The sequence below is a fragment of the Anomalospiza imberbis genome, chromosome 1 (assembly GCF_031753505.1).
Source record: "Anomalospiza imberbis isolate Cuckoo-Finch-1a 21T00152 chromosome 1, ASM3175350v1, whole genome shotgun sequence".
NCBI classification, from domain to species: domain Eukaryota; kingdom Metazoa; phylum Chordata; class Aves; order Passeriformes; family Viduidae; genus Anomalospiza; species Anomalospiza imberbis.
Genome location: NC_089681.1, coordinates 145791450 through 145808915, shown reverse-complemented (window position 1 = coordinate 145808915; position 17466 = coordinate 145791450). Strand labels below are relative to the sequence as shown.

The window sequence follows — 17466 nt, the reverse complement described above, 5'->3', positions numbered from 1 at the left end:
TGCCAGCTTTAGTTCATATTCTTAGCAAGTTTTGTTACAACATGAAGTAACCTTAATTTATGGGTCACAGAACTAATTTCAAGTGCAACAATCTGGTATATGGTAGAAGTGGAAAATTTAGAACTAATGCCACACATTTTTTTTCCTGGAAACAAGTGAGGAGGAATTTCTTCAGGGCTTTGGATTTGATACAACTTGAGGACTTAAACTATTCAGTGACAGTAAACACAAAAAATTATACCTGTAGAGATTTGTGAAAATAAAAAACCTCAAAAACCTGAGAGAGAAAACAAGAACAACAAAGGAAGTTTATATTATGAAGTGCTTAGCGTGGTTTGTGTGATTAATCTTGAAAGAGTAAATTAAAGGATCAAGAGGCTGAACATGACATTTAATTAACTTAATTAGGTACATGCTGATGCACTTGTAAAGGAATGTTACCCTGTTTATACAACAACTGAAAATGAGCTACATGGGACACTAATAGGATATGGATGCACACAGAGATATTTTCTCCAGGGTTGTATTTTTTAAATTCAATTCTTCCTCAGAAAGTAAGCAGGATGCACTTGAAGGAAGGCTTCAAACTATACAGTCTATACAGGACTATGAGAACACATTAATTAGGTAAAGCTTGAAGGACACAGCCTGTCCTGTCCAATAGTTTAGGGGAAAAAAGGTGCATTTGAACTAGAAACAGCAGAAGACAAGTTAGTTAAAAGAAGTACTCAAAAATTTTAACTGTGAGAAACTCAAGAAGATCATTCAGTCTTCAGTGAAGACGATTTCACTTTTAATGATTAAATAATTAGATAAATTTAAGTTCCCCTTCCTCTGACACTGAATGACCCTTGAGACAGCAAGAAAAGATGCCCCTTTTCTCTCAGGTGTTGGACACCCCTTGCAGCATCTGCAGGTAGAGAACTACACAGAATATTTGGGACCACCAGAGAAAATTCCCTGGCCTAATTCCACCTTCAGTTGAATGAACTTCTTCAGATGTACTTCTCCATTAATAACGAACTCCTTTTCCTGGTCACTGTCAGCTCACAGGCTCCTTACTGGTGTTTTGGTAATCAATGCTTTAAAATGGCAGCTTCACCCAAATAAAGTCAGGGAACAGGATTCTATTTTCCCAGGTACACTGAACAAATGAAACTCTTTTTACAAACCTGCTGCTCAATTATTATTTTCACATCTGTAATTTTATTTTTAACTATACAAGCCACATCCAAATGCAGGATATACCCCTTAAAAATGTGTCTGTGGTTGTTTACAAAGCCCAGAGAACTTGAATTACTCATTTTTTGAGACTGCATCTTCAAAGCCCAAGAGGGCAGCCAAAGGCGATACTTTTCTGCCATGCATCTGTCAGACATAAAGTTCTGCAAATATGATTTTTAATTCATGCTGCTGGTTCAGAATCTCAACATCTGAATATACAGCAATTAATTTATAAACCTCTCAAATGAAGTGCAAACTTCCCCCTCGGCCTCTCTCTGTTCTCCAACAAATAGCTGCAATAATTTCAGCTCACTTGGGTCTGCCAGTGTTTGATACTTACTTTGTTCTCTGAGTTTTTTGCTTGCACAGCTGCTGAATAAAGAACAAAGCAGTTGTTGCTACAGAATACAATGTCCTTCATTTTATCTGAGCCTTCTTGGGAATCCTGGGAATCAAACACAGAAGAGTGTAAGAAGTGCATTTTAATACCATTCTTCACATAGTAAGTCTAATGAAACAAGTCTTCCAATCTGGCTGGAAACTCTTTTATTTGTAGAACATTTGTGAAATAATGAGGGATGCTGTGATATAAATACTTGATTATTTGACAGATCTAACGTTACCACCACCTACACCCTTGTTCTTCAGCATTTCCTGCCTTTCACAGAAGTTTAACAATCAAAATAAAACATTCTATACCATGCACCCATCTGCTCCATAGGACTCTTGCAAAGCAAAATCCATTTTCTTTTATCTTTAGATGGCAAAAGAATGTCTCATTTCAGCCTAATCAAAGCCAGATCACACTGTTTTATCTACTGATCCATCTGCAAAACCTTACTGGGAATTCAGTGCATTCCTGCCTGCATGAGCACTTTACTCTATGCAAGTTCTGGCTATGTCTTTGTGGTGTAGTCACCTCCTGGTCACTGAAGAGCAATGGCATTCTTTGAAGGAATGACAGTTCCCAGCGTAAGGACAAGAGATTGCAACTGAAATCTGATTCCTGCCCAAAAGGAGTGCAAGTACTCCTGCTCTTACAGGAGTTCCTGACACAGCAACGTGGCTGCCTCACAAATGAGCTTCTTTTGAATTGAGGTCCCTGAAGAGGTCAGGGAAGGAGCTTGGTAGCAGAGCTTTGAGAACTCCCAGAGATGGGACCTGTTTTATGAAACGTACTGGGATTCATTTGGTATCAGTAACAACTTTGCCATCTTTCAGCTGCACTGCAGATGTGCCTGAATGTCCCACCCTGAATCAGGACACACAAGGATGGGCACAGGAAGCTGAAGTGCTCTTGGCTGGCAGGACAGGTAGGACTTGGTGCCATCCCTTGCTTTAAGGAGCCCAGCTGAGCACAGGGCCCTGCCCTGGGCACCTCAGCACTGACCTGTTTGAGGAAGGGCAGGTCTTTGAAGGATTTTCTCACGCCACTGCCCAGGACCACGACCTTGCAGTGGGAGCACCAGCGAGGCCTCAGTGCTGAGCCTTCTGCCATGCTCTGGCTGTGATCCTTGTAGCCAGCCAGACCTAGGGAACAGATTATCTGTCAGAGGCTGGATCAGATCAAACCAGATTTCAGAGAGATCACAGTATTCTTCACTGGTCTAGAGGACTAACAGCCTCCTGGATACGGCATGGAAGGAGGGCTTTAAACCTTGGCCGATAGATAAATTGTATAAATCAGACCTAAGACAACTGTACAAACCAGGCAAAAAAAAAAAAAAAATTGTAAAAAAATCACAAAATAAACTAACACAGGAACACAGACTTAAACCATGTCAAGCAAGCTTTCCAGCATGGGAACAATCTTCCTGAATTATGTATTTAAAACCAGACTGGACATAAAAACCCCTAATAATGTTAGGAATTATGGGAGAAATGCCTCACTGACAGTGATGTAAACAGACAATGGAAATCAGAGATGGATAAGAACTACTCATGGTTAAATCCAGAAGCATCCACACGATCATGTAAGAAGTGAAAAGTTTCATTTGGAACAAAAATCCATTACTGAATTCTAGAGCATGGATTTATGAGGCTGAAATGCATCCATACTGACTCAGTTAAACCCTGGTACTGAACACTGGGAAGTTAAAGCCCACTCACCATTGCTGCTGGCAGGGAATGGCACATTGGGCTGCTTCAGCCCGTAGGGCCCCACGATCCTGGCAGGTCCCATGGATCCTGCCTGGGGACCCTGCAGGAGCAGGTGCTGCCTGTACTCCATAGATGGGTTCCCTCTGTGAGTGTTGGTGGCTGCCATGGAGGATGGGACATCTGGAGCATTACTGACCTCGTAACTGTTGGGAATTCTGACATGGAGCAGGTTGGAGAATGCTGCTACAACGCTACTGATGTTCTAAAAACAGAAATAAAAACAAACCTTTGCTTACATCTGACAAGCAGTTCAGACAGCAGAGATACAAACTATTAGGAGATTGCAGCAGCAGCATTACTGCACTGTTACCCCCTCAGAGTCACTATACATAAACCAAATTAACTGCTCCTGTACTCTATGTATGCAATACATGCTTATTCTTTTTACCTCAGCAGCTGTGGGATGTAAAGTAATTGCTACAGAGATAAGGCCAGATTTAGGGCCGTTCTGGGATGGTCCAAGCTGGGAGGAGAAGAAGCCAGAACCAGGTAACGCTCCTGAACCGGGTTCTGATTTTATGTAATTCCTTTTGGCTTCTGAACCTGAAAATAAAACAGAATACAGCATGTTAGTCCTACACTTATGGGAATAGACACAAAAACAATCCTAGCTGTAATGTTCACTCTGCTGCAGCCTCACCTTTCCCAGTGCTGCTGGGCAGGATGGGAATGATGGGAGATGGGACAGGCTCTGGGTTCTCCTCCTTTACAACTGACAAGTCTGGGTAGCGACTGATCTCCATTCCCACCACGCTTTCAGGAGAGGAAGAAGGAACAAAGCTGTCAGGAGTGTCCCTGTCTTCACAGTGATCTTGAACCCTGGAACAAAACCCAAAAAAGCTGTTTTGGAAACGGACAAACTTTTGGAAAGCCAAAGTTATAAATCATGACAGGGAACTAAAATGAACTTGCTAGTTGCTACTGGTCACAGAACACAAGTAGGTGGTTGGCCATCACCTCTGGGTATCTCATATTCCATTGCACACATATTCCATTTCTTGGGAAAGATCCATGAAGAAAACAAAGAGACTAAAAAAGCCAAACCCTCTGTTCATGGCTCTATCCACCAGGGTAAAAAATGAGCATTTAATATTTGAACTGTTTTAATATTTGAACTCTCTGGACTTTGTCCACATACAGGCTCCAGTGCTTCACAGACACCCATACTTTGGGCAGGCAAGTGAAAGGTAGGCAAAAGGGAAGATCTCTGCACAGAGACTCATGTTCCAGTCAGTGATTCTCACCTGGGAAACTGAGTGGAGCTGTGCAGTTTCAGGCTGGCTCTAGCAGTGTCTTGCGGCAGCTACAGCAGTCACCTGTCACTGCAGCACCCCACTGCCCCAGGAAAGGCACCTATTTGTATCATTTTCTTCCACTTTTAAGAGATCAAGGTAAGGAATTCCTAACAATTTAACAGAATCTAGCAATGGCTAGAATCACCTACTTCACAATGCTGCTCTCTACACATGGAATGTTAAGAGTTAAAATGATCCCATTCCGTTCTGTGCCTGTGCAAAAAGGATTTTGTTTCTCTACACCTTCACAGTCTCATCCAATGAAAGACCACAGAATCTGCTCCAAATACCTTTCTGAAGATGTCAAGTAAAACCTACCTTAACTCCTCCTGGTTGTTGTGAGGTGGTGTTGGAAGTGAAGCAGGAACATCCACAGTTTTGGGGCCCTGAGCCATTGCTCTGGCTAATAAATCATCTTGTGGTCTGAAAGGCAACTGGAACTGCTTTGGCCCCAGAGCTTTGGTAACTGAAACCAGAAAGGCACAGCACAATGAGACATCTGGACAGCTCTTTCAGTGACAGACATGCTGCCTGCTGGGTGTGGGTGGGGCCTGATGGTGACACCACTCTCAAGACATTTCGGAGTTCAAAAAATTGTGACCATTCAAGATTAACTTCCATTTTTACAAAAACCTGCAAATTTTGAGCAAACAGAGCCTGAAAGGCTTTTGAGTGTGTCTTCTGCCACTATGAGAGGATGTTTGTTTACTTAAAAAACCCACAAAAGTAGAAAAAATCAACAATTTTGCAACAACAAAGGAAACGGAGTGTGAAAAAAGGGATTTTAATCACTGAATAGTCTTTACAAAGACCCAGTATAAAGAATAGAAAGCAATTTTAACTGTCCCAATTGTAAGTACCAGGAAATACATGCTGACTGCACACATTCTGGATAGGCTGCTTTGAGCTCACTCAACCAAGGAGCTCATGCCAGTGATTTGTACTGGACCCAAAAAAACCAATCTCAAGTTTTCCCTTCTCATTTCTTAAGAGTGTGTCTAGCTCTCAACATGTTTTTGAATGAGAACAAGGCAAAGGGACCCAACACCTGACACGATCCTGGTGTAAAAATATTGCTGGCTAGTAATGACTATAACCTTGAAAAGTCTGGGCATTTTGTTTTTATAAAGGAGCATTGCAACTGAGAAGCATCCTAGGAGGCAACCTGGAGGAGTCCAAGGGGAGACCTCTCAGCAGCCTCCAGCTTCCTCATGATGAGAGGGGCGGGTGTGGCTCTCTTCTCTCTGGCCACCAGTGAAGGGAGCCAAGAGAACGGCCTGAAGTTGTGTCAGGGGAGGTTCAGGTTGGTTATCAGAAAAGGGTTCTTCACCCAGAGGGTGGCTGGGCACTGAACAGGCTCCCCAGGGAGGTGGTCACAGCACCAAACCTGAAGAGCTCCAAGAGCCTTTGGCCAACGTTCTCAGGCACGGGGTGGGATTGCTGGGGGTGTCCTGTGCAGGGCTGGGAGCTGGACTCAATAATCCCTGTGGGTCCCTTCCAACTCTGCATGTTTTGTGATTCTAAGATCTGTTTTGCCATTTGCTACAAGCAGGACACACTTTACAGAACCAACACACACCAGCCTTACCATCGTGGCCTCCCAGCACTCCAGCCTTGCCAGCGAGTTCCTCCGTGGTGGCGAAGCCATTGACCAACTTCTGGCAGGCCACGGGCGGCGGCGTGGGAGGGAGAGAGGCCGGGGGGGTCGGGGGATTGCTCAGATTGTTCTGCTGCATGACATGGATTAAAGAACCATCAATCAGGATGGAACACAGGGAGAGAATTTCCCTTGTTCCAATACCAGACAATGCAACCCACTCAGTTTTACACCCAGATGTAGAACTGATACGCAGCCACAGCTGAGACCCGAGCATGAGATAGAAAGGTATCTCCTGTACAAGACACGCTGATTGCCTTTCTTGTATCAGTGATGTCAGAGAAATAGTTCACATGAGTAAACACTGCCAAACACACAACCAAAACAAGATGTGGCTGAACTGTTTACAAAAATGCACGAAGAACATTTTAAGGAACAGTTTCAAACAAGTTCCTACAGTTTCAGCAAAGGTGCCAACTCCACACTGAGAGAGCTGTTCCACAGTGACTCCAGCACTACGAACAAGTCAGCTTCCCCAGCTGCCCCTCAAGGGGAAGCTGCCTCACATTCAGCACAGGATGAGCTGTCACTGAAGCAGGCACCATGGAGCAGAAGATAGTCTGCAAGTTCATACTCTGGGCTACTTCTCACCAGTTTATTCAACTGCCCATATTTTAAATGAAAATTAAATGAGAATTTCAGTATCTGTTGTTCCTGCAGTCATGCCCACAAAGCTAATCTTCACTACTCACTTTTGACCACAAGAACTATTTCTGTAGGTCCCATTCTCAGCTTACACACTGTGTAAGACTGGAGAAAACACCACTGGTTTTAATAGGTTTTCATATTAGGGTATCCAAGCAGCAAATTTGATTCTGTCTATTCAGTATCCCGCTGCCCTCCCAGTATTGCCATTCTGATCTCAGAGACTAAGTTTTAAATGCTGTGGGTTATTAACTCATCAACAAACAGTCTATTTTGTTCAGAGTTTCCAGGGTCTTAGTTAGGGCTTAGTGGGCAAATGAGAAAAACTCTTATTTCTTATTTAATTCACATTAAGAAACGTTTAATGCTTTCAGTGACTCTGCAAAATACTGAGAATTCAGTCTTTTCTGCTCCACAAAACTGTAATTACAATTTTCATTATTTAGCATCCATTTGTTAAAAGAGTATTTGTAGTTTTTAATTAGTTTACAACAACACAGTTTCCAGAATCAATATCCACTTTCAGACAGTAAAACAACGGTGACTGTTTCACACTATCTAGTCGACAAATAAAAGGTTATTTTTCTTCTAGTTGCAAAAAAGGCAAGAACTCTGACTAGTAGTACTAATATCATGGACTTCTCTTCCCACAGAGAGCACACAACAGAAATCCAGATTAAAACCATACCTTGTAAATGAGCTGGGAGTAGTAATCTGAAGCCCCATCAAGAGTAGCACTACCAAAACTTCCCACGAGTCGATTTCCACCATTTAGTTGGCCACTGCCATAAGGGAGAAAGTGTGCAAAGCTCACTCCAATTATTGGTTCCACCAAAGGCAGAAGAGAAAGTTGCTGTATTAAAGAAAAAAAAGGTTAGAAATTAAGTCTAAGACAGAACACTGCTATTCTCCAGTCCGTAGAGTGGTTTCTAATTGAAAAGAAAAATTGGAATTTATCCACTGTCAGGAAATTGTTCAGCTCCAGCTCCTTGCCAGCTCATCCAGAGGCTGCCAGAGCTGCCAGGAACTCTGTGGCTCTGGGACTACCTGCCATGTCAGCCCACCTTCCAAAACTAAACACCAAACTTTAAATTCCCTGATTTTTGTGGAAGTTCGCATTTTCCCAACCCTGTGCTCAAAATTCAACTTAACCATCAACTTCACTTCCACTGGGAGAAATCCACCTTTCCACATGGTCTCTGGACTGCCTTTCCCAGCCCCTGCACACTCACCTGTTTCAGCTGGATGAAGGTATCTGCGTTAGGATAAACAGCCTGCTTTTCTTCTTCCTCTTTTTTCCTTTTCTTGGACCGAGGAGCTGCCTTCTCCCCTGTCCTCTGAGCCCGCTTGTTTCTCTGCTTCTTGGTTTCAGGTCCTACCTCTGCTCTCTGGAGCTGGCTGTTACTGCACCCAAATGTACCTTGCATCTGGGCTCCTGCAGTTTGCTGGTGTGAAAAAAGGAAGTGCAGCAGAATTTTTGACATGTTAATACACAGTTCACTCCGATTTGCTGCATGACTCTGAAAGCACAGGCACAGAGTAATAAATCTCACTGATAACAAAGTCTATTTTACTGGCAGGTGGAACAGCTAATCTGTCCCTACAAGACAGAATTATGACCTCCCATTAACACCACCGACATCTGAAAACATCATTAACAACTCACAGGCTAGTAACATTCTCTTTTGAATACCCCCTAAAATAAAGTTTCATGCGCATGAAACCTTGGAGATGCTCACAGGGCCTAATGAAAGACAGACTTGGTGGCAGAAGAAAGGCATGGAAGTCAATAAAATACAGAAGTATTTTGAGGTTAGCAAAAAAAAAAAAGTGTTGTGAAACCTTTCTGGATTGTACCATTTGCTTAAATACTTCCAGTACAAATCTGCAAAGCCTTTCTTCCCATGGAAGCACGGCTGGGTAAAAAGGATCAGGATGGGACTCTTAATGCTACAGGAGCAAGCTAAAAGAAAGCCCATTTAAAAAAAAATTAATTACTATTTTAAACAGCTCTACATGACCCCTACCACCAGTATTCTAATATTCCTATCGCATGTTTGAACTGTGGATTTTTAAGTTAATTACCTGCTGCTCACAATTACCTTTACTTTTATGAGTATTTTTTCCTTTTAAATGTATTTAAATTTTGTTTTAAGAATGAATTTGGAGGAAAGCAGAGATTAAGATTACAATAAAATTACCAACAAGTCTAAGTGTAAAGGGTATCCTACCTCCACAGAAAGCACTTTTTTTAGGTCTGTTTATAAAGACCTTATAAATGAATAAATCATACAGATGAGTCAGGTGGAGTCACAGGAGAAAGGAGCACCCAGACACACCATGTTCTGTACAGACACATATCAGTGAGTAATTAGGAATCATATGTAAAATCCTGCCTCAGTATTAGGAAGTGGTATTTTTTGGAGACAATTTTCTGTAGAAAAATACTTTTTTTTACATTTTAGTGACTTCTGAATATGCTAACCTATGAAGCCATATTAAAATTTATTCTTTGCTCAACACAGGTGATTAATTTGTGAAGAAAAGGCAGGAAAGAGGCTAAAGTTCCTTAAAGGTCTTTCCTCCACCCTGGTACAGGCAGGTTATGTCCCCACACATGCCCACAGTAAGGCACAGACTAGGCTGGACTGCTGCTGACCAGAGTGTAACAAAACCAGTACCAGGCTCACCATTCCTTCAGCTGGACTCTGCTTCTCTGCTAACTTTTTATCCCCAGAAGCCTCTTCTTCTGCTCGGCCACTGTTCTCCGGTTTCTGATTTAGAAGAGATGAGGACTTCTTGTTTTTTAGCAGGTGTTTCAGCAGTTCATTCCCTGACTCCCCTTTGGCTGCCAGAGCACCGGGTGGCTGTGCTGGACTTGGAGCTGAAGAGGTTGGCTGTGAGGTGACCTTATCCTCCTCCACCTTAATACTGCTTGGATTTTCTGGTTTAGGCTCAGCTTGACCTGAGCATAGATCAGTTTCTGCCCTTTCCAGTTTAACTTCTTGGAGGCTGGTGGGTGTGTCCATTTTAGGCTTTTCAGTCTCTGCATTGCCCCCGGGCTGTTTCTGGGACACGCTGCTGCTGCTGGGGAGCTTCCCCTCCAGCTCTGGGGAGCTCTCTCCCGTGTTGGATGTCGAGGGGCCCGTTAGCTCCATGGACTCCTGTTCATCCTGGTGCCGTGGCTCATTGGGGGTGTTCACTGTGGGGGTGGAGGTAGCATCAGAAATGGTTGGGGTTGACGGTGCAGTGATATCTGAGTGTGGAGTTGACGGGGCTTTTATGGACTCGGCATCGTCGTCCTTTTTCTTTTTCCGTGTCCTTTTCTTTTTGCCTTTCTCTTCTGGGATTATGTCAGAATACAGCTGGATGAGAGACTGGCCTGATACAGGGATGTTTGCAGCCTGGGGCACACCAGTGTCCGACCCACATGGGGCACTGCCCCCCAGCACTGGAGACGAAGGGACAGCAGAAGGGAATGGAGGCCTGACCTGGTTCTGCGTAAAGGCAGCCCCAGGGAGATTCCCATGAGTTTGTTTGACATTATGGAAATTGGGGGCTCCACCTGGACCAGCAGATGCATCAGGTCCAAAAGCTGCAGGTCCCACTGGCCTTCGCTCTGTGCTTTGCATAAAATTGGTGGTGGGAGGGGAGGTCACAGCCCCCTGCTGCAGGATCTGCCCCAGCTGCTGCTGCTGCTGTGGGGACGGCTGCAGGGGCCGAGGGGTTTGCATGAAATCACAAGGCAGCTCAGAATTGAAGAAAGGTATCTGAGATAAGGATGTTTTGTTGTTCAGTTCAGGCCCCATCATACTGTGCTGCTCCAGCTCCATCCTCTGCTGCAGAGCTCTCTGTCGATCCACCTCCTGCATCAGCTGGATGCGCTGCCGCTCCTGCTGCTCCCGTAAGCGCTCCTTCCGCTCCCGCTCCTGGAAACTTTCACTGAAAGGGTTGTTGTCCTCAAACTCCACCCTTGGGGGTGGCCCTGACTGTGCAGCTGCATTTGGGCCAGGCACAGGAGCCGGTGCACCAGGAGTAATTGGCAGTGGTGTCATTGGAGGCTGCATCCTTGCTGGATTCATGGAAATGTGACTCGCAGGGTTTGCAGGTTGCCATCCGGATAAATTTGGCATCCTGGTGGGGTTGGATTGCCCAGGGATCACCACTGCGTGCTGCTGGTGCTGGAGCTGCTGTGCCACCATGGGGAAGCTCTGCTGATTCATTGCTGGAGCTGTTCCCCCTGGAACCATGGGAGGCTGAGCCTGGACCCCTGGCATGATGGAATGTGGGGCCATCCCACACTGCTGCTGCTGCTGCTGCTTGATCCGGTACTCCTCAATCAGCTCCGCGTGCTCCTTCTGCTGCTTCCGGATCTAAACATTGGAACAGTCATTATTCACCTCTGCCACGAACTGGCTCTGTAAGCAGCATAAACCATGTAACTCACCACTGTAATTCCAGGAGACAACGAACCTCAGGCCAAACCAGAATTTCTGCAGTGTTTTTAATGCTGAACAGCCATTATTTTGTTAGAAATACTCCCCAGCCCAAGACCTCAGACAAAACAGCAGCATCTGAAAGTTCTAAATACGCACCAAGACTGCACTGTGCTAGAGAATATATAAACCTAAACCAGCAGTGATCCTCATCCTACAGATCTTGTCATCCATGCACAGAATACAAACAGTTGGGAACAGACAGGAAAAGGGCAACAATGAGAATAGATGATGTTCACACATCAGCAACATTTTGAAAAGATGTAACTGGAAAGGAAAAGTTTGCAGGAATACAGTGATGGATATTCCCATTTGTTCACAGGCGGATCCTCAAACACCTCATGTCAGATGAAAACTGCAAATGCTGCTTGAAAATTTAAGATTTTAAAACCAAAATAAACTCAACATGGACACTACAAGTTATGCCTTGTAGCTTACACAAAAAGTCGAGGGAAGGACACAACACTGTCAACTGGACAAGCAAGAGCCTTTCAGAAACACTGCAGACACACAACTAAACTATAAATAGAAGGATTTGCAATCCACTGTTGATGGTAAATACATTATGGAAAATCTCCCTCTCACTTCTCTTCATTTGATTACAATTTCCACAGCTTATGCAGGGATAGAAAAAACTCTGTAATGTATTTCGAATTGTGTGATAGCCCTCTCCTTTTATCTGAAGCAAGGACTAAGACAGAAAGCTCAGGGTAACAGGACACAGGACACTTAGGGCTGAAGGACAGATGCACCCAAAAGGTTATTTACACAATAATCCCAGGTCCAAGATGATTCATGAGCTCTGCCTTGGCACTGACACTGCTGGATAAACAGTGCTACTGCACAGAGGCACTGACTGGATCCATCTGCACCGCACAGAACCAGTGCTCCAGGGCTTCTCCTGGTCCTACAGCACTAAACCTGTGCTGGCTCTGTGGGGCTGTACCACGAGGCACCCAAAGCACCACAACCTCCAGGGCCCGCAGGGGCGGATCAGCCACGACTGTCCCTGGAACGAGCTGCGGTGTCCCAGGCCCAGGGCCGAGCACACCCAGAGGCCCTGAGCTGAGCTGGAGATTTCAGCAGGGCAGAGCCTGTGAGCACAGGCACGGTGCCACAGGGGCCATCTGGCAGTGTCTGTGTGGCTCCATGCCTGGCCAATAACCCTGACTCACATCAGCTCCTGGGGCACAGTCAGCTCCGCCTGCTCCGTGCCCGTGTCCAGGACCAGCCACTCACAGGGATCCAGGAGCTCTTTACTCTCTCCATATATACAGAGACTTTCCGAAAACTACCAGGAGCTTGACTGCAGAAAAATGACTTGATCTGATTTGAAAGAGTGGCAAATTGCTTCCAACAGAATGTGGTTAAAACTATACTTTAAACCTCATTTCAACTCCTACGAGGTACAGAACAAAATGCTGCTTAGGATGTGGATGAATCAACCACTGGTCGAAATCAGTGGCTGAAGGGCAGTGGATGGCTTCTGCCAGCAGTAGATTAAACTTAAATTTAAAAATTACAAATAGGAGAACTTTAATTATGGGGCAGTAAATGGATCTGACGGCAATGTCATGGTTAGCAGCTGTTACTTCAGTCTAACTCCACCATAAGATTAGGCTCTTGTATGTATAATAAAAATTGGTTAAAGGGAAATTTTTTTTGCACTTGTTCTACTTGTGATTCATTATGGAAGGGGAAAATATCATGTAGAAATAATTTACCCACTCCATCCCTCTTCCACACAGTGGCAAGATGAGCCAACTAATATTCCATCCAGCACATACTTTGTCTTGAAGCAACACAGGAGAACTCAAGGGTCAGATATTGCTCTGGACTTCATTCCAAGCTGTCTGTTGCCCAGTTTTCTCCTTCAAACTAGTAAAGGATAATCCTAAAGCATTTTCATTTTCAGCAGGACTAGCTGATCCTGACAATCATGCCAGGTAATTTTTAATAAAAGTCTTGAGGAACACAGCACTAACTACTGGTGAGCAAAGCATATTAGCAAAACCGCCACAGGTTTCATCTCACTATTATCACAGTTACAATATGTGAAATTCCAACTGAATCTAAGGAAAGGAAAACAAAGCCCAGTGAAAGTGGTTACATGTAGAAACAGGGGCCCAGAAAGGCTGGGAAATCTCTTTCCCTGGAGACTTCCAGAACTTGACTGACAAGGTGCTGAGTAACCTGATTTAATCATGAAGCTACTTCTGCTTTGATCATGACTATAAGATCTCCAGACATCCCTTTGACCTTTGTTATTCCATGACACGATAATCAGCATCTAGGAATGAGACAGACCATAAAACTAGTCTAATACTAAAGATATAATAAAAACAAATTTTCAAACTGTAAAAAAAGAATATTGGGTTAAGACATTCATTCAAGCCCAAAACAAAGCCCTGCATGCTGAAACTTTTCTCATAATGTTTCATTTTTGCTTTGCACAGTGCCAGGAACTCTGCTGCAAGTCATTTTGCCAAGGAATTCCCCTCTTCCCGAAGTACTAACCCAGCTTTTTGTCATAATGTTTGCCACAGAATACTCCTTTGCAGCTCCAGTGTCACCTACACTCCAGAGCAATGCTGTTACACACGCAAAACAAAACAGGGAGTGGCTCCTTCAGGTAGAGCTCCACTGTGTCTTTCAGAAGATTTAAAGGAAAGACTTACTACAGTGACAGCTCAGTGCCAAGGTGAATAGTCTGGATTCCAGATGATTACCTGATCTAGCTGTTTTTGGACCATACTTTGCTGCTCAGTAACGTGTTTCAGCTGTTCTGCATCTTCCTCTGGGAACTCCCGGCCAGCTTTCTTGGCTGTACGCTGTTTGGCTGAAAGGGCCTTCTTGGATTTTCTGTGGGCTCCAATCTGCTCCTCCAGGTACTTCTGCTGCATTTGAAGAAGTTGTTGTGTATCCTGCAGCCATTCCTCGTATTGCTTTCTTTGTGAATCATCTAGAGAGAAGGGAAATGAAGTGTGATATGATCTCATCCCAGAGATGACAACTCATCCTACTCTTTAAAGCTCAAGTTTAACCATCAGGTTCCCCCTCTTATTTTAAGAAACTAGTGGTCAAATTCAGCCAGATTTGACAGAGAACTTGAAAGAAATAGTGTGTTCTTGGAGTGACTTCAGTAAATGAGACAGATATCCAAATCACTGCGTTTGTGATAGAAACCAGTTTTAACACAGTCCATTTCAGGAGATATCAGCCAGCTGTTGAGCAGCAAACATGCACTTGCCAGTGAGCAAATGTGGCTTTGAGAACTGTTAGAGAACCCAGCGATTCCCTGTCCTGCCACAGAAGAGGGGACATGGAAGATCTCTGGAAGTACTCAAGTACAAAGAGATTAGGGAACAAGGACATAAATTTACAGGAAACACGGCCTGATTAACTCTGGTGTTTGCAGAAAACTGTTGTACATGCAAAAATTATTTTTATTACAACTTCTAAGAAAAATATTAAAATGATGAACACCACCAAATATTCAGGAAGTGAAAGAAATATACTGTCTTTGTAAAAATCACTTTGTCAATGTCAGCCCTCAGCACGGGGCCGCCAGCACCAGTGCCATTTCATGCCCCCAAAGTAAATGTCTCTCATTTAGGCTGTAACTGAGGCATTGCTCTTCTCTGAAATGAGAAATGCTTGTCTGCCACAGGCAGTCCATTGCTCTTGATGTTTTTCTGGAGGTAAAACAACCATGTCTGATAACACTTGACCTGCACTAAGCACAGAAAGCAAGAGAGAACACTGATGATGATGATGATGTCATTTGTCTCCTGATCACATTTTCAGTGAGCTGGGACATCACGAATAAGCGCAGATCTTCCTTGTGAAGATCCTTGTTTAACAGAGATACCACACAGCTCCAGGATTTCAATATAACCACGTCCTCCTTGTGCTCCAGACCCTGCCACCTTCTACTCCGTGAGTCACTGTGTCAGTGACAGCTTTGACTGAACAGCTCAACTAAACCTACTCAGGGTGAGCTACAGCCTCAAGGTGCTTTCAGGGAAAAGTTCTGCAGTACTGATCCCAAAAACTGAGGGGACAATTGAGTGGAAACACTGAGAGTATCATGAGAAACATGAAAGTACTGAAATTTTAACAAGTTCCAGGTAAGAGTAGCTACTACTGAACTGAAAACCAGATTTACTCAAGTGCTCAGAACCCACCACCACCCAACCAGAGTAGGGCCATGCCGAGTGCCATGTGGAATCCCACCACAAATAATTAATACACATAATACTGCCAAAGCTCCTTATTGCATACTCAGTGCTGCTACTCCAGCTTCTGGAAAATGCGAAGGAGTTTACTTCTGTTTCTTATTCACAAATATCAAGTGAAGTATTTGTAGTGACAGAAACACTTTTTTACACATGGTCTTCCTCTCCCAACATATGCTCAGTTTTAATTTCTGCTAATAAACCTTTCTCATCACAGAGACTAGGATTCACAATTGATCTAGGGCAGCCAGAAATACGGAATGCAAAAAGCTAGTGCAGTATATTTCTGCTTTCAACAACTGTGTTTCACCAGCCGGGCTTGCCTAACCAATGCCTGGAAAGCTTTTTCTGGTGTTTGTTCGAATGACAATGATGCTGCACAAAACTTTCTGCTTCTGAAATAAAAAATTCCATCAACACACACACACTTGTTCTGAGCTCAGAATATTGCAACACAACCCAAGACCAGGTTTCTGATACAGCAGTCTGCCAGTTAATAGATTATTGCTCTCATACAAATCAAAATAATGTTAATTTTCTGTTTCACTTTTTCCTTATGGAGTTTAGTTGATGATAGCTTCTAGAAAAAAAAATGTTAACAGCATTTACTAAACACCCCTTCACTACCTGGCATTGTAATGATGAATGACTCAATTTTAAAAGGATGATTTTTTTGAGAGACAGTATCCATTTATGGATAGTTCATTTTAAAGAAAATAGAACTGTAAAATGAAAAAAAAACCAAAAACAACTCATAGAATAAATCATTAAATCTTTACTTACTGACAAAACCAGGACCAAAATTGGGAGGATTAGGTCTAGAAATCTGAGGCGTCAAACTTCCATCCTAGAAATTTCAGCAAAACAGACAGACGAGGATATTAAATTATGATTCAGTTAAAATGCCCCCAACTTAGTGATCATTATTGAACACTTTTGTTTCAAGCCCATATCAAGTTGCCTTACCTGTGTAATTGCCTGTTGCATATGATTTTGGCCTTCACTGGTCTGACCCCCTGGCACTGGCTGACCCATAAAGGGAAACCTATTGAGAAACAGAAATTGTAACCTTGCAAACCAGCTCTTTAGGAGAGAGAGACAACTTTATTATGTTCAACTTAAACAAAGCACCCAAATATTATACAAACATGCACTTGAACTTCTGTACGAAACCTTTTCAACATCTGGAGAATACAGACAGCATTTTGCCCTTGGTTGAAACTATTGCATTTTACATTTTTCAGAGAGATGATGTAAATATGACCTACTGTGCCACAACAGCGAAAACACACACACAAGTCTGTATTTGCATTTTAGTATTTTATAATTTAAAGAAAAACAGTTGAATGTATTTAGGTTTCATGGCCACCATCACAGTCAACAGGAATTGTGTAAATTTACACCTTGGGTAAGCCATTTATTATCATGGGGCACTGGACAGAGAAAACCCAGTTTGAAGTGCCACATCAAAAGAACAGGCACAGATCCTCCCTCGCCCATGGATTTTCCACCTACCCTAAGGACAGTCATGGTGCAGCCTGCACAGTTCACGGCTCCTTTTGTCCTCAGAAGGGATTTAAGGAGAGGATGGAACTTCCACTACTTGGGCTAAAATCTTACTTATACCCAGCATTAAATGATTTGCTGCAACATGAGGTTCCACATGGCCACCCCCAGTTTCTAGCACAACCCGTGGGAGATGTGTCATTACCTAATTAGCAAGTGAGAAAACAAGAAGAGCATCAACAGTG

General features: G+C 43.5%; 1 protein-coding gene across 14 annotated transcripts in view; it reads right to left on the bottom strand.

Moving 5' to 3' along the window:
* The window catches only part of KMT2C (lysine methyltransferase 2C), a 191397-nt gene that overhangs the window by 7612 nt on the left and 166319 nt on the right, over positions 1 to 17466 (bottom strand). For 10 of the 14 annotated variants that reach the window (XM_068174789.1, XM_068174817.1, XM_068174823.1 and 7 more), the window contains 13 exons: positions 16682 to 16760; positions 16499 to 16562; positions 14207 to 14439; positions 9663 to 11354; positions 8214 to 8426; positions 7670 to 7834; positions 6268 to 6409; positions 4998 to 5145; positions 4025 to 4203; positions 3773 to 3927; positions 3334 to 3586; positions 2615 to 2754; positions 1565 to 1669 (listed from right to left, as the gene is read on the bottom strand). In XM_068174789.1, the coding sequence (XP_068030890.1) occupies positions 1565 to 1669; positions 2615 to 2754; positions 3334 to 3586; positions 3773 to 3927; positions 4025 to 4203; positions 4998 to 5145; positions 6268 to 6409; positions 7670 to 7834; positions 8214 to 8426; positions 9663 to 11354; positions 14207 to 14439; positions 16499 to 16562; positions 16682 to 16760 (3568 nt within the window). The remainder of the gene's footprint in view (positions 1 to 1564; positions 1670 to 2614; positions 2755 to 3333; positions 3587 to 3772; positions 3928 to 4024; positions 4204 to 4997; positions 5146 to 6267; positions 6410 to 7669; positions 7835 to 8213; positions 8427 to 9662; positions 11355 to 14206; positions 14440 to 16498; positions 16563 to 16681; positions 16761 to 17466) is intronic. The other 4 variants (XM_068174807.1, XM_068174870.1, XM_068174877.1 and 1 more) reach the window with 2 other exon arrangements.